Source organism: Chrysochloris asiatica, unplaced genomic scaffold, assembly GCF_000296735.1.
Source record: "Chrysochloris asiatica unplaced genomic scaffold, ChrAsi1.0 scaffold00302, whole genome shotgun sequence".
In the NCBI taxonomy this organism is placed as follows: Eukaryota; Metazoa; Chordata; class Mammalia; order Afrosoricida; family Chrysochloridae; genus Chrysochloris; species Chrysochloris asiatica.
This window is the reverse complement of record NW_006408820.1, coordinates 2,920,725-2,936,544: the sequence shown is the minus strand read 5'-3', so window position 1 is coordinate 2,936,544 and position 15,820 is coordinate 2,920,725. Positions and strand designations below refer to the sequence as shown.

Genomic DNA, 15,820 nt, shown 5'->3' with positions numbered 1-15,820 from the left:
GCACTGGAAAAGAATGTGTATTGTGTAGTTGTTGGGTTGAATGCTCTGTACACATCTATAAAGTCCAGTTGGTTGATTGTGTTGTTTAGTTCTTCTGTGTCTTTGTCAAGGTTCTTTCTGGTTGTTCTGTCTGAAAACAAGATCCTTCAATATGCTGTCTGCAAGAGACGCATCTCACACACAGAGACAGAAACAGATTAAAAGTGAAAGGATGGGAAAAATATGCCAAGCTAACTGCAATAAAAAGCGAACAGGAGTGGCAATACTAATCTTTGACAACTTCAATCTTTTCTTCATTTATCATGATGTTATGTATTCATCCAGTTGTGAGGATTCTTGCTTTCTTTACACTGAAGTGCAGCCCATACCAAAGGCTATGGTCTTTGATCTTCATCAGTATTTTAAGTCCTCTTCAATTTCAGCAAGCAAGGTTGTACCATCTACATATCACACATTGTTAATGAGTCTTCCTCCAATCCTGATGCCACATTTTTCTGCATATAATCCAGTTTCTCAGATTATTTGCTCAGCATACAGATTGAATAAGTATAGTGAAAGAATACAACCCTGGTGTATACCTTTCCTGATTTTAAACCATTCAGTATCCCCTTGTTCTGTTCTTGGTCTATGTACAGGTTCCTCGAAAGTATAATGAAGTGTTCCAGGATATCCATTCTCTGCAATGCTGTCAAATTCTGATAGAATTGAGATTTTCTGAAGCACTGTAGGTTGGCTAACACTATGGAAACATGAACTCCTTAATCTATTGCTCTGAGATCATCTTTAAACTTTAAACCAAAAATATCCCCTGAAATCTTAAAAGTCAAACAATAGTTAGTCAAGAATTCGGAGCCTTGGTGATGGAGCGAATTAAGTGTTGGGCTGTTAATCAAAAGATCAGCAATTCAAACTCACCAGCCACTACATAGGAGAAAGACAAGGCACTCAGGTTCTATAAAGAGTTGCAGCCTCAGAAGGCTTCTGGAGCAGCTCTACTCTGTCCTTAGAGTCACTATGAGTCACAACCAACTCAATGGCCGTGGGTTTGGGGTGGGAGTACAGAAAATCTGCACTATGCTCTTTTAATAACTATCTATATGGACTGACAGCAGCACTCAAAAGATTACATAGAAACCTTAGGGAGAGATGAATTTATGCTAATGGCTGAGGAACAACTCAGTCAAGGAGGGTGAGAATGGTTTCACAAACGCAATCCCATCATTGAGTAGAAACTGTTGAATTGGTATCTGCTTTGCTGTGTATATTCTCAACAATAAAATAAGTAACACTAAAATGAAATAAATGTTACCCTGGTTTAATACACAAAACAGTAAAATTAAGCAAATAGTTTTAAGATGATGATGATGATGATAAATAACATCTTTTGAGTCCTTGCTGCATGTGCCTGACGGTACTATAAACTTTATATACATTATCTGATTTACTACTCACACCATCACAGGTGATATATTACTCTGCATATTTTGCAGATGAGATGCTTGCCTTAGGTCACACACAACTAACAAGTGGGCTTAGCTGTGCTCCAAGCTCTGGTAATTTGCTCCTAGAACCCACATTCCTACCAAGCACACTGTACTGAAGATAGCATTCCTGCAGAGGCAGGTCAGCGAAGGGTGTTTTCTGGTAGCTTTCCAGTCATTTTTCCTGAAACCACAGCCTTTAAAGACTTTTAAATGTCCTCAAATACACAAACACATACACACACACAATCACTTTCTCATAACACTCTTTAGTAACACTTCACAGAGACATCACACTCCTTACAAATTCGAAATATGGGCCCCATATAACATAAAAACGCATCTGAGGTAGGTCATTCAGAAGAGAGAATGAAGGGCTCCCAATAGCCCTTGATTATAGAACAACCTTCTTGAATGGCCTTTCAAGAAGGAAAGAAATGCAGTAAAAAGCCCCCTTGGCCATCCTGAGCCCAATCCCTGTGCTATAATTTCTTCAGCGAGTGTCCTTAAACAACCATGTGTAGTGGACAAGTTTTGGAACCAGAGACATTGCAATCTTAGGTGTGATAAAAACTGTATAGTCTTTGGACTGTAACTAAACTTTCCAAAATCTGTTTCCATAATTAAATAAGAAAGAGTATGAAAAGTGCCTGACACATGTGTATAATAAACAGCTGTCATTATTATTTACATTGATACCACCCATACTAATAGTAATTTGCTAGTATTAGTGCATTTATATTACATAGCCTCTGTGACCTCATTTGCATAAATTCCTGCCTAGGGCAGAACTCCTTAGAAGTTTGAGAAGGCAGGAGAGTAAATAACATGACGTTGACTCTCAATAATGCTGCATCTTTGGACAAATCAATGACAGGAAAGGATAAGCCAACAGACGGTCCCAAAACAAAGCAACTGTCATGAATTATTTGGGAAAAAATGATTTTTATTTTAAAGCATAGTTATCTGAAAACAAAACAATGATTGGCCTTTCTTACATTTATTTCTTACTCTGTTCACAACAGAATGAACAGCCCTGTCTGGTCCTGTGTTGTCATGTTTGGGGCCATCATTGCTGTCACTGTGTCAACCCCTCTTATTTGGTGTCTTCTTTTTTGTTGACCCTCCTCTTTACTATGAATAATGTCCTTCCCTAGGGACTGCTTCCTCCTGACAACATGTCCAAAGTACAAAAGATGAAGTCTGGCCCTCCTGGCTTCTAAGAAGAAGCATTCTGGCTGTACTTCTTCCAAGACAGATTTGTTTGTTCTTCTGGCAGTCCATGGTGTTTCTACTATTCTTTGTCAACACTGTAATTCAAATGTATTGATTCTTCTCTGGTCTTTCTTATTCACTGTTCAATTTTCACATGCATATGAGAATGCTGAAAATACTACAGCTTACATCAGGTACACCTTAGTCCTCAAAGTGACATATTTGTTCTGTAACACTTTAAAGAGGTTTTGTGCAGCATATTTGCCTAATGTAATATGCCATTTGATTTCTTGCCTGCTGCTTGCATGAGTGTTGATTGTAGATCTAAGCAAAATGCAGTATTTGACATTTATCTGGAAGTTATTTATTGGTCCAGTTGGAAATTTTTCATTTTCTTTACATTGAGGTGCAACTCATACTAAAAGCTGTAGCCTTTGGATTTCATCAGAAGTATATTTCAAGTTCTCTTGACTTTCAGCAAGGAGGGGTGTGTCCTTTGCATATCGCAGGTTAAACAGGGTAGAGATATCTTTTTAGAAGCTTGTTGTTGTTAGGTGCCATCGAGTAGGTTTTGACTCATTGCGACCCTATATAGGATCTCCAAGGAGCAGCTGGTAGGGTTGAACTGCCGACCTTGTGGTCGCAGTCCACTGTTGATCATACAGCACCATATCAGGAGTCTTTTTAGCTGGTAGACCCTTCTATACATCTCAACTGGTTCTGGATATAATCAAAATTTGCTTGAGTTTGATACAGACGCCACTACTTACTAAGTACTGCGCAAGACATTTCGCCTCTTAGCATCTCTTTGTCCTTATTCACAAAATGAATCTAACAGTAATTCTTATCTCTCATAGATCTTTATCAGGTTAAAAATGAGTTAAAAATGTAAGTAAAGCATTTAACACAATGTTATCAGTCCTGTTGGTATGGTGGTTAAGTGGTAACCTGTAACTGAAAGTTCAGCAGTTCAAACTGTCCAAACACTGCAAGAGAATGCTGTAGTAGTTTGCTTCCATAAAGATTACAGCTTTGGAAGCCCTATAGGGTAGTTGTACCCTGTCCTGTTGGGTCACTAAGAATTGTAACCGACTCAGCCACATTAGGTTTGGTTGGGTTTTCCTTCCCTGACCTCTTGAGGCTCTGAGCTGCACTCTCTTTTTCAGTGATTCTATTTTTAAATGGTAATGGTGCACTATGTGGCAAACCAAGTAGAATATTAAGCACTTTATCTGCATTGTAGCATTTGGTCCTTTCAGGGACCTTCTGAGGGAGATACTTATTATTGAAATCCTCATTTTTCAGATTAAAATTTTTGAATAAAGAGGTTAGAAAACTCTTCCATAGTCACATGTCCCATAAGTGGCAGAGCTGGGATTTAAAGCAGACAGCCTAATACCAGGGTCTTATCCTCAAATACCAAGCTCTGCTGCTTCCCTACTTTGTTCCTTTATCTGGTCTGACCCAGCATGTTTTCTAATTTCTTCTCACCAGGGCAACTGCTATCCCCAAGCCAGCTCTCTCCTCTGGTAACAGTAGCACACACAGACTCCATCTTTATAGCTTTTAGCCTATGTGTGTTTCCATCTTTAAACCATATGCTATGGTGCTCATCTAGAGAGCTGGGTTTCGGTAGATGCTGAGTGACCATCTGCTGAGGGTTTCTAGTATGTGCTCTATGCTACTGGCAAGTACATAACTTGTCTCACTGAGTCATTTCAAAGGACACTTCATGTTCCATATGTTATTTTCCAGTGGTGTTGGGTACCCCCAGAATCATAATTTCCATAAAGAATCCTTACACTCTGTTTTGTAACCTCACTCTCTAAGACATTTATGCCCTTACGTGGGCCTAATTGAACAGTATTTGCCCCATGTAAAAACATAGCTGCTCAGATTGTAGTGTGCTCCCCCTTGACAGCTGCCCTTTCCCCACACAGTCAAGAGTTGGGGTAAAAATTAGCCCTCAAAAGCTGGGAAACTCATGTTCAGTAAGTGACAGGTTTTCCAACTTTAAAGGGCTATGACATAATGCAAAAATCAGTGAAATCCTTCAAGCCTGTGCCTTTTTCAATCAACAGAATTATATAGCATCATATGTCCTAGGGCCCTTTTACATTTTGGCTCAGCAAATTGTTCATGAGTTCTGTCTGTGCGGTCATTAGGTCTGGAGAGAAATATCAGATTTCCTAGAGAGCATAGCTCCTGGAGTCAATATGTTTGAATACAGGTTCCTTTCTGCAAAAAGTAGAATTTGTGATCATTCCATACACATGCTATTACCTTCAAGTAAAATTTTTATCATTTGCAATTTTATTTATTCACATACCAAGTATTTATTAAGTGCTTCCCGGGTGTAGAGAAATGGCTAGGTCCTGTAGTTGCTTTAAGTTCTCATTTGCCTTTATTCCTCCACTTGGTTTGATATTGTGGGGGAAGAATTTAATCCACATCACGCTTATTCCATCTGCCACATCACTAATGAAATTGAAAATGGGCTAGAGTCTGCAGCAGGTCCCTGTGGCTTCACAGTTGCCTGCTTTTAATCATTAAATTCTCTAGCAGATATTTCTACCTGTGAGCACAAGGCCAACACATTAAATAAATTCAGTAACACAATTACTGAACTAAGATATGCCATTACCATTTCATTCTTTTCATAAACGGCTCATCATGTTTTTTTCCAAAAAAGTAATTTTTTGTGACATTGACTGCAATCCCCACAGTTTAATAACACTCTTCCCACTCCATCCCTAGGTTCCTCATTTCCATTCATCCATATTTCCTACAGCTTCCTCACTTCTGTACATTATCCCTGGGCAACTGCTGCCCTTTTGATCTCAAATGACTGATTGTTCTAAGGAGTTTCATGGTCTTATTGTTCACCTCCCTAGTCTTAGTGTTCCCTTTATAGACTTATCTATTTGTTTGGCTGAAATATGATTCACAAAGATGAGTTCAATTCTAGGCTTGAAGGGTAAGGTTCATAATCTTGGAGGTTGCACCAGTATCTATCAGATGACTAGTAAGCTTGGTCTTTTTTGTGATTTTAAGTTTGATTCCACCTTTTTCTCCCACTTTATCCAGGACCTTCTAATGTGATCCCTTTCAGAGAAGTTGGTAGTGCTAATCAGGCACCATCTAATTCTTCTAGGCTGAAGTTCCCATAGTCCATCAGTCCTTTGGATTGTTTCCTTGAGTCTGATTTTGATCATTCTTCTTTGCTTCACAGGGAAAGACCAATAGTTGCACTTTAGATGGCTGCTCATAAGCTTTTATGACCCCAGTTACTATTCATCAAAATAGTATGTTGAGCATTGTCTTTGTAGACTACGTTATGCCAAGTAACCTTCTGTCACCCAAGACTGTGGTCCAGAGCCCTCAGGCCCAGTGTCTCTTTTGGTTATAGCAAAGAAGTTTTCATAACTTTACCCCCATATGCTCTGCTATGTTCACGGATGTATTTGCAGCACATATAAATACATACGTAGAGATATCCTCTGTCAAATCTATGTGCACTTGTGGTGTGTTCCCATTCACCTTCCCACACATGTTCAGCTTGCATGTCTATGTATTGTTATTACTGCTATTGCTGGATTATATATGTAATAGTGTTTAATTAATTCTTGTGCTGCTCTCCAGTATCTTTCCTTGTCTTGATTATTTTGTACTGACCTCCCTTTTATTGTATATTGCCTTTCCCGTCATCCTAATTAATATGTGCCTAACCTTTGTAGCACTGTGGGTTAATGTGTTGGACTGCCATGTCAGTTTGAACCACAAGGATGACAGTTCAAGCTCACTAGTTGCTCCTCAGAAACCCTATACAAGGTCACTATGAGTTGGAACTGACTCAATGTCACTTAACAACAACATCCTTTAGTTAGTGATCTACCATCCCTTGGCCTCCCACCCTTTGTAACCTTCTAAGAATGTTTCTTTCTGTGTGTAAACCTTTTCTTGACTTTTTATAGTAGGGATCTTGTATGATATTTGGCCTTTTGTGATTGCTTGTTTCACTCAGTATAATGTCTTCCGGGTCCAACCATGTTATGAGGTGTTTCACAGACAAAAAGTAAATTTTCAATTAAACTTTAATGGTACTTTATAAACTACAATCAAATTTACTTTTTTCTGTTATTTTTGTTGTTAAGTATTGTCAGGTCATTCTGACTCATAATAACCAGGATGTTTAAACTGCCGACCTTGTGATTTGCAGTCCAGTGCTAGTGAACAAACTATGAAAACTTCTTAAGCCTAACTAGACATCTTGAGTGAATGAGTCACTGAACCTGGGGGCTCAGGATCATAGTCTCAGAGAACACCAGTCAACTGGCATAACATAGTGTATAACAACATTCTATAGCCTACTTTGGTGAGTAGGGTCTTAAAAGCTTATGAGCAGCCATCTAAGATACAACTACTGGTCTCTACCTCTCAAGAGGAAAGAAGAGTGAAGAAAATCAAAGACTCAGGAAACAATTAGTCCTAAGGAATAATGGGCCTCATCAGCATCAGTCCCCACAACCCAAAGACCAGAAGAACTAGATAGTACCTGGCTATCTTTAGCAACTATTCTGAAAGGAATCACATTAGAAGGTCCAGGATAGAGTGGGAGAAACATGTGGAATCAAACACAAAATCATAAAAACAGAAGAGGCTTACTGGTTTGATAAAGACTGGTAGAACCCCTGACACTATGGCCCGTCACCATCTTCAAGCCTAGAACTGAACTCATCAGCATTCAGCCAGATAGATAGCTCTGTAAGTTTACACACTCCTTAGACACACACTCCTTAGAGCAATCAACCATCTGGGATCAGGAGAGTAGTGTTTACCCAAAGAGTGTGAAGAAGGGTTAGGAAAGAAGGATGAATGGAAACAGGAAACACAGGGAGAAAGTAAGATAAGTGATGTTACGTAGTGGGGATTGCAATCAATGATATGAAACAATATGTGTATTAATTATTGAATGGAAAACTGATTTTCTTTGTAAACCTTCACCCACTTCACAAGAAAAAGTAAAAAATTCACCTTTGCTCTAACAAAGTTACATTTGCTCCATGAATAAAAATCCCTGTGTGTTTTTATTGCCCCTCTTTAACTAGTTCATGTTTCCCCCAAATTTTAGGTGTGGTAATAATCCTTTTCTACAATCATTGTGGATAGAACCATTATTACAAACAGTGCCCTGACTTCTACTTATTTCCATGCATTCATTTATTAATTCACTCAACAAATAATAATAATTAAATTTTCTCTACAGAAACATAGAACGAGGCACTACAAGAATTACAGATATGATTAAGACAGCTTCTGCCTTTGAAAAGCTTATAAATTAGTGCCAGAGATAGGCTAAGAGACAAGACAGACAGAGACCACAGTTATAATAATGATGAAGAAAAATGGCAAGGGAGAACAGGGAAAGAATCTACTAATTTTGCTCCAAACAAGTACATGGAAGGGCTAGCATCTGAACAGACTAGAATGTAAATCAAATTTTGACAGTGATACAGGAGAGGAAGGAACTTGAAAGTTATAGGTCAGGATGAACAGGGTAGTAAAGTACAGGGTATAACTGTATGATCTAGGCTAGCCTGGGATACCTTAGTGTAGTCTGACAAGTAAAAATAATTGAAAAGCAATCTTTAAAGCCAGTTTCATGAAAAATCCAAAGCAGGGATGTAGGCTTTGTTGCATTCACAATGTACAGCAAAACCTGACGTCATCCTTTTTCTTCATTTCTCTCTTGACTTTCCCATATGAATGGCCATGCATGGCAGCTGCTCCCAAAGTCTGTAGACCATGCCTTTAAACCATCTTCCTAAAAGTACCAATGCCTCTGACTCTTTTCTAGTTATAAATTTTCGTCTCTGTTTTTCCATTGCAAATTCATCTAGCTTATATTCTCCATTCTGTCCTTCATTCATTACCCTATGTACCTTTACAAAGGCTTAGATAAAAGAGTCAAGATGCCAAAGATATATGTATGTTCATATATTTTCCTCTCACAAATGAAAAGCAAGTATGCCATGCTATATATCTCTTTACTGAAGGCAAAAAAATGAGCAAATAATTTTATATACATAGACAATGTACACTATGACAATGTAGTAGGAGATGAACTAATATCTACTGAGCATTTACTGTGCCAACAAGTCCTAGTGAGGATAAACACTGGACTGCTAATTGCAAGGTTGGTAGTTCAAACCCACCAGCTGTTCCTTGCAAACCTATACTCAAAGGTACTTAACAACAACATGCAGTACTGAGCTTTGAGGGCCAAGTTGGAAAGTGTTAGTTTTATTCCACAGCTCTTGAAAAAGTTGTAATTAGAAAAAATATATGTTCACATTATACCTTAAGATTTACCTGCAAAATTAATGCGTGTAAAACTAATGAGATAGAGGCAAAGATGAGAGTCAGGGATACCAGTGAAGAAACTGAAAAGTTGGGTTAAGAAGTGTTGGGTTCTTTCGGCTGTAAGGAAAAGAGGCTTCACAGAGCACTTTAATATATGTTTGTTGAAAGAAAATGCAGAATTGGGACAGGAACTAGATGTGAACACCATTAGGATGCATGACAGCTCTGAGGGCTCCACCTTTTTCTCTCATTGTTTCTTCCCACACTTCTTTATGCCTGCTTGATTCTCTTGAGCTCTGGGGACCATCCACTCCTTAGTTTCACATCCAAGCTATATGGGGAGACTCTCAAGAAGATTCAGTTAATTAAAATACCCATATGTGGTGCTGTTGGTTAATGTGCTGGACTAAAAAGTCCCTTTGAACCACAAGGTTGATGGTTCAAGCTCACCTACTGCTCCTCAGAAACCCTATAACAGGGTCATTCTGGGTCAGAAACAACTTGACGGCACTTAACAACAACAACATTGCCATTCTCACCACCACTGTCTGTCTGTTTATCGTACTGTGGTAACTTGTGTGTTGCTGTGATGCTGGAAGCTATGCCACCATTATTTTACATACCAGCAGGGTCACCCACTGTGGACATATTTCAGCACAGCTTCCAGACCAAGACAGACTAAGAAAGACAGGCAGACTACATCTGCATGTTTAGTCACTGACTATCTTATGCATAGCAGCAGTACACTGTCAGATATTGTGCCAGAAATGAGCCCATCAGGTTGGAAGAAACTTAAAACACGTATGGGTAAGAGCTGCCACTTGAGAGTACACTTAGCCATGATGACAAATTCAAGAGGAATGATGTAATATTCATCCTCACAAAGAACATCTCAAGAACTATCATGAACTACATTATCTGTGACAGGATAATACTTATACGCCTTCAAGAAGACCAGTTAACACTACTTTATTCAATGTGTGCACCAAACCATTAAAGCCAGTGAGGATGAAATATATATATACCATCATATGGAGCCTGACTAGACCCATGTCCCCCAACCCCCAAGATCTCAGATACGTCAGTTAAGTTTAGATTTGTTGTTGTTTGTTGTTAGGTGCCATCAAGGCCCTTTGATGCTGCCACTTTCTCAAGCTTAGATACATTTGTGAAATCCCTCCATTTGGGGGAGAGTCCTCATTGGTACAGTCAGGTACAATGCTGTCTGTGATAGGATAATATCCATGCGCCTACAGGGAGGCCCAGTTAATACCACTATTATTCAAATTTATGCAACAACCACTAAAGCCAGTGAGGATGAAATAGAAGAACTTTACCAACTTCTTCAGTCTCAAATTGATCAAACATGCAATCAAGATGCATTGATAATCACTGGTGATTAGAATGCAAAGGTTGGAAACAAGGAGGAAGGATCAGCGGTTAGAAAATCGGGCATTGGTGATAGAAAGGATGCTGGAGATTGCATGACAATGTTTTGCAAGACCAATGACATCTTCATTGCAAATACCTTTTTTAAACAGCCTAAAAGACAACTATGCACATGAACCTCAAACAATGGAATACACAGAAATCAAATTGACTATATCTTTGGGAAGAGATGGTAGAAAAGCCAAACTAGGCCAGGGGCAGACTATGGAACAGACCATCAATTGCTCCTATGCAAATTAAGTCTGAAGTTGAAGAAAATTAAAACAAGTCCACAAGAGCCAAATTATGACCTTGAACACATCTTACCTGAATTTAGAGAACATCTCAACAACATATTTGATACATTAGCTACTAATGACTGGAGACCAGAAGAGTTGTGGGATAATATCAAGAACATCATATAGAAAGAAAGCCAAAGGTCATTCAAAAGACAGGAAAGAAAGAAAAGACCAAAAGAGATGTTAGAAGAGATGCTGAAATTTGCTTTCCATCATAGAAATGCTAAAATGAATGGAATAAATGAGGAAGTCAAAGCGCTGAACAGAAAATTTCTAAGGACAACAGCAGAAGGCAAAGGTATGTATTATAGTGAAATGTGCATAAACCTGGAGTTAGAAAACCAAAAGTGAAGAACACAATCAGCATTTTTCAAGCTGAAAGAACTAAAGAAAAAAATTCAAGCCTCAACTTGAAATATTGAAGGATTCTGTGGAAAACAATATTGAATGATACAGAAAGCATAAAAGAAGATATAAGGTATACACAGAGTCACTGTACCAAAAAGAAATGGTCAATGTTCAACCACTTCAAGAGGTAGTATAAGATTAAGAGTTGATGGATGCTGAGCAAATAATCCAAGAAGTCAGGTTATATGAAGAAAAACGTGGCATCAGCGTGGCAGGAAAACTCATAAACAACCTGCAATATGCAGATGTTACAACCTTTCTTGCTGAAAGTGAAGAGGACTTAAAATATTTACTGATGAAGATCAAAGAGCACAGCCTTCAGTATGGATTACATCTCAATATAAAGAAAACAAAAGTCCTCACCACTGGACCAATAAACAACATTCTTATCAACAGAGAAAAGACTGAAGTTGTCAAGGACTTCATTCTTCTTGGATCAACTATGAACACTCATGAAAGCAGCAGTCAAGAAATCAAACGACGTACTGCGTTAGGGAAATCTGCTGCACAAGACCTTTTTGAAGTGTTGAAGCGCAAAGATGTCAGTTTGAGGATTAAGATGTTCCTGACCCAAGTCATGGGATTTTCAACAAACTCATATGCATGCGAAAGCTGAACAGTGACTAAGGAAGACCGTAGAAGAATTGATGCTTTTGAGTTATGGTGTTGGAGGAGAATATTGAAAAGTGCCATGGGCTGCCAAAAGAACCAACAGATCTGTGTTGGAAGAAGTGCAGGCAGAGTGCTCCTTGGAGGCCAAGATGACCAAACTTTGTCTCTCTTACTTCAGACATATTGTCAGGAGGGACCAGTCGCTGGAGAAGGATATCATGTTTGGTAAGGTGGAGGGTCAGAGAAAAAGAGGAAGACCCAAATGAGATGGATTGGCAAAATGGGCTCAAGCATGGCAACAATTGTGAGGTTGACCCAGGACTGGGCAGTGTTTTGTTCTGTTGTGCATAGGGTCACTATGAGTTGGTACCGACTCTATGGCACCTAATAGCAACAACAACAACAACAACAACAACAACAAAGAAGATGTCCAAACTGCACTGAAAGCATTGGGGGAAAAAAACAACAATTTTTTTTAAGCCTCCAGGAATTGCCAGAATATAAATTGAAATCTTTCAATAAACTGATGAGTTGCTCAATCTATGCCAAGAAATTTGGAAGGCAGCTACTTGACCAACTTATTGTAAGAGATCTATATCTGTGCCCATTACCCAATGGAATGTGGTAATCATGGAACATTATCATTACTATCACATGCAAGTAAAATTTTGCTAAAGGAAATTTAAAAATGGCTGCAACAGTACATTGGCAAAGAACTGACAGAAATTCAAGCTGGACTCAGAAGAGGGCAGGGAATTTTAAATTTCACTGCTGGCATCAGATGGATCTTGGCTGAAAGCAGAAAGATGTTTACTAGTTCTTTACTGACTATGCAAAGGCTTTTGACTGTGAGGATCATAAAAAGCTATGGATAACATTGCATCAAATATGAATTGCACACCAATGTGAATAAAACAAAAATCTTCACCACTGGACCAATGAATAACATCATGATAAATGGAGAAAAGACTTAAGTTATCAAAGACTTCATTTTGTTTGGATACACAATCAACACTTATCGAAGCAGCAGTCCAGAATTCAAATGATGTGTTGCATTAAGCAAATCTGTTGCACAAGACCTCTTTAAAGTGCTCGAGAGCAAAGAACAGTTTGAGCACTAAGGTGCGCCTGATCCAAGCCATGGTATTTTCAATAGCCTCATATGTGAATGTTTGACAACGAATACAGAAGACCGTAGATGAAGTGAAGCATTTGAGTTATGGTGCTTACTGACTTGGTACTTTCAATACATGGCTTGGATCAGGCGCATCTTAGTGCTTTGCTCTGTTGTGCACAGCGTCAGTACGAGTCAGAACCAACTCTATGGCACTTAACAACAACAACATAGCTGAGTTCAAGGAACCTTGGTGGCACAACAGTTATGGCAGGCTGCTAAATGAAAGGTTAGTAGTTCAAATCAATTCAGCCACTCCACAAAAGAAAGATCTGATGATCTACTTCTGCAAAGATTATAGCCAAGAAAAACTTATAGCTCTGTTCTCTCACATGGGTTACTGTGAGTTGAAAATTGACTTGATGGCACCCAACAACGTAAGTGTCTTCAGTCAGCAGCTTTTTCTGTACAAAGAACAGCTGATCACTTCTACCTTAAGTGAAGGGTTGTGGTTTGAGCAATTGCATAAGGCTAGTGCCATAATTAGTAATTCTACTGGGGGTATATTGGAGGGGAGGAGGGAGTGATTTTTAACCTAGGCCAGAACTTGTATTAAGGACCAGTCCTCATTATGTCATAATTAGCACTATATCCTTGACTAAGTCACTAATCTTTTCAATGTCTTCAGTTCTTCATCATTCAAAGGACAATAAAAGTAATAACACTTTAAAACAGGACTTCACATTACTAGCACATGTAGTTAACATAAGGTTTTAATTAACCACTTTTGGTTAACTAAAAATAGTAATAGCTTACATGTATCATTCAGGAGCCCAACTGGCATAGTGGAGTCCTGGTGTGGCGCTGCATGTCAATGCACTGGACTGCAAGGTCGGTTTGAACTGTAAGGTCGACAGTTTAAACTCACCAGCCACTGCTCAGAAACCCTCTACAGGGTTGCTATGAGTCAGAACTAATTCAAAGGCACTTAACAACAACAACATTGGCAGAGTGGGTGACATAATAGGTTTGCTAATAGTAAGATCAGCAGTTTGAATCCACCAGCAACTCTATGGGAGAGAGATGAAAGTTTGTTTTGTATAAAGATTTATAGCCTCAGAAACCTTATACAGGGTCGCTATGAATGGGAACCAACTCAAAGTCACACCATCACCATATGTATAATTACAGTTTGCAAATCAAGTTCACATCCATTTGGCTTGATCCTCACAAGAACCCCCCAGGATAGACAGGGCAGATACTATGACCTCAATTTTTCTGAGATCCCGAGAAGTCACATGACTTATTCAAGGTCAACAACTGTTACGTGATAAAGCCAAATACTTGAGCTCTCATCTTCAGCTCCAAAGTTCAATGTGTTTCTCCTCTTGCTATATGTCAAGGTTTGGGTTGCTTGGTCTCACAAAAGGCATTGTATATGGCCAATATGTTGGAGATATTAAAATTGTTGTCTTCCTGCTATTTCTGTTCTTCTTTGCTCTTTTTTTTTTAATGCCTTTCCTGTTCTTCTAAATTTCTAACTTAATACAGAAGTCTGTTTGACTTTTATTAATGAAGGGTGTGGTTGTAAAAGTTCCCGGACTTCCCTTGGCGTTGACCCTTGTTTCCTGAATTGCAGGGAGATACTCTATCACAGTTACTACTCTTACCTCAGCTGGGAACCTCGGGGAGGATGGAATCCTGAGCTGCACTTTTGAACCTGACATCAAACTTGCTGATGTTGTGATAAGGTGGCTGAAGGAAGGTGTTATAGGCTTGGTCCATGAGTTCAAAGAAGGCAAAGATGACCTGTCAGACCAGGATGAAACGTTCAGAGGACGGACAGCAGTATTTACGGATCAAGTAATAGTTGGCAATGCCTCTCTGAGACTGAAAAACGTGCAACTCACAGATGCTGGCACGTACAAATGTTATATCACCACTTCTAAAGGCAAGGGGAATGCTAACTTGGAGTATAAAACTGGAGGTGAGTTACCGTTGGAGGAAAAATAAAAGAAATCAACAAAAGATATTTGAGGCTAAAGAGTGGGAATTGCTCATGATATGTCATGTTATATTCATCTATAAAAGACCCTCCAAACTCTGCTCTGGTAGCGTAGTGGTTACGAATCGGGCTGCGAACCTTAAGGTCAATGGTTCGAACTACCAGCCGCTCCGCAGGAGAAAGATGAGGCTTTCTACTCCCGTAAAGATTTACACCCTCGGAAACCCTGTACAGGGTCACTATGGGTCGGAACCGACTCGACGGCACTTAACAACAACAACAACAACAAACTCTGCTAGCAGCCACCCTTGCCATTTTATGTTCAAGATCCCACTGGCCCAAAAAGTAGCCCACTACAATATTAGGAGGAGTAAGTACCTGAGTAGCACAAATTATCTAGCACTTGACTACCAGCCAATAAGAATGTAGGCACCTTAGAAGATAGGCCTAATGATCTGCTTCCAAGAAATCACATCCTTGAAAGCCCTATGCAACAGTTTCAATCTGCACATGAGTCAGAATCGAAAGTAACTAACAGTAACAAACAATAATATGAGGTTTTAACATCTTTTGTCCTGGACTCTAGCCTCTTCTGACTCTCCTGGACTATTTCCTGACATATTTTGTCAAAACAAATGTAGTCTCTTTTATGTTGGTCCCTGATACTGCTAATGAGAGAAGCTCATAACTTGGCTTATTTCAGTATTTCCAGGGATTCATGACAGTAGATCGAACCCACTCAAACCGAAGCTCAAACGGAACCAACCAAAACATATTGTCCTATAAGCTCATTAATTCTCCCCCAAGGAAATCTGTTCTCCTTTATCAACACATTTAAACAAATTTTCTGAATTTAGCTACATATTGTGAGGGATACAAAGATGATTTTAAAAGC

At 39.1% G+C, this 15,820-nt stretch overlaps 1 protein-coding gene across 1 annotated transcript in view; it reads left to right on the top strand.

Moving 5' to 3' along the window:
* VTCN1 (V-set domain containing T cell activation inhibitor 1) overlaps window positions 1-15,820 on the top strand; it is a 42,359-nt gene that overhangs the window by 17,260 nt on the left and 9,279 nt on the right. Inside the window, exon 4 of the mRNA XM_006874813.1 lies at window positions 14,560-14,907. Within this exon, the coding sequence (XP_006874875.1) occupies window positions 14,560-14,907 (348 nt within the window). The remainder of the gene's footprint in view (window positions 1-14,559; window positions 14,908-15,820) is intronic.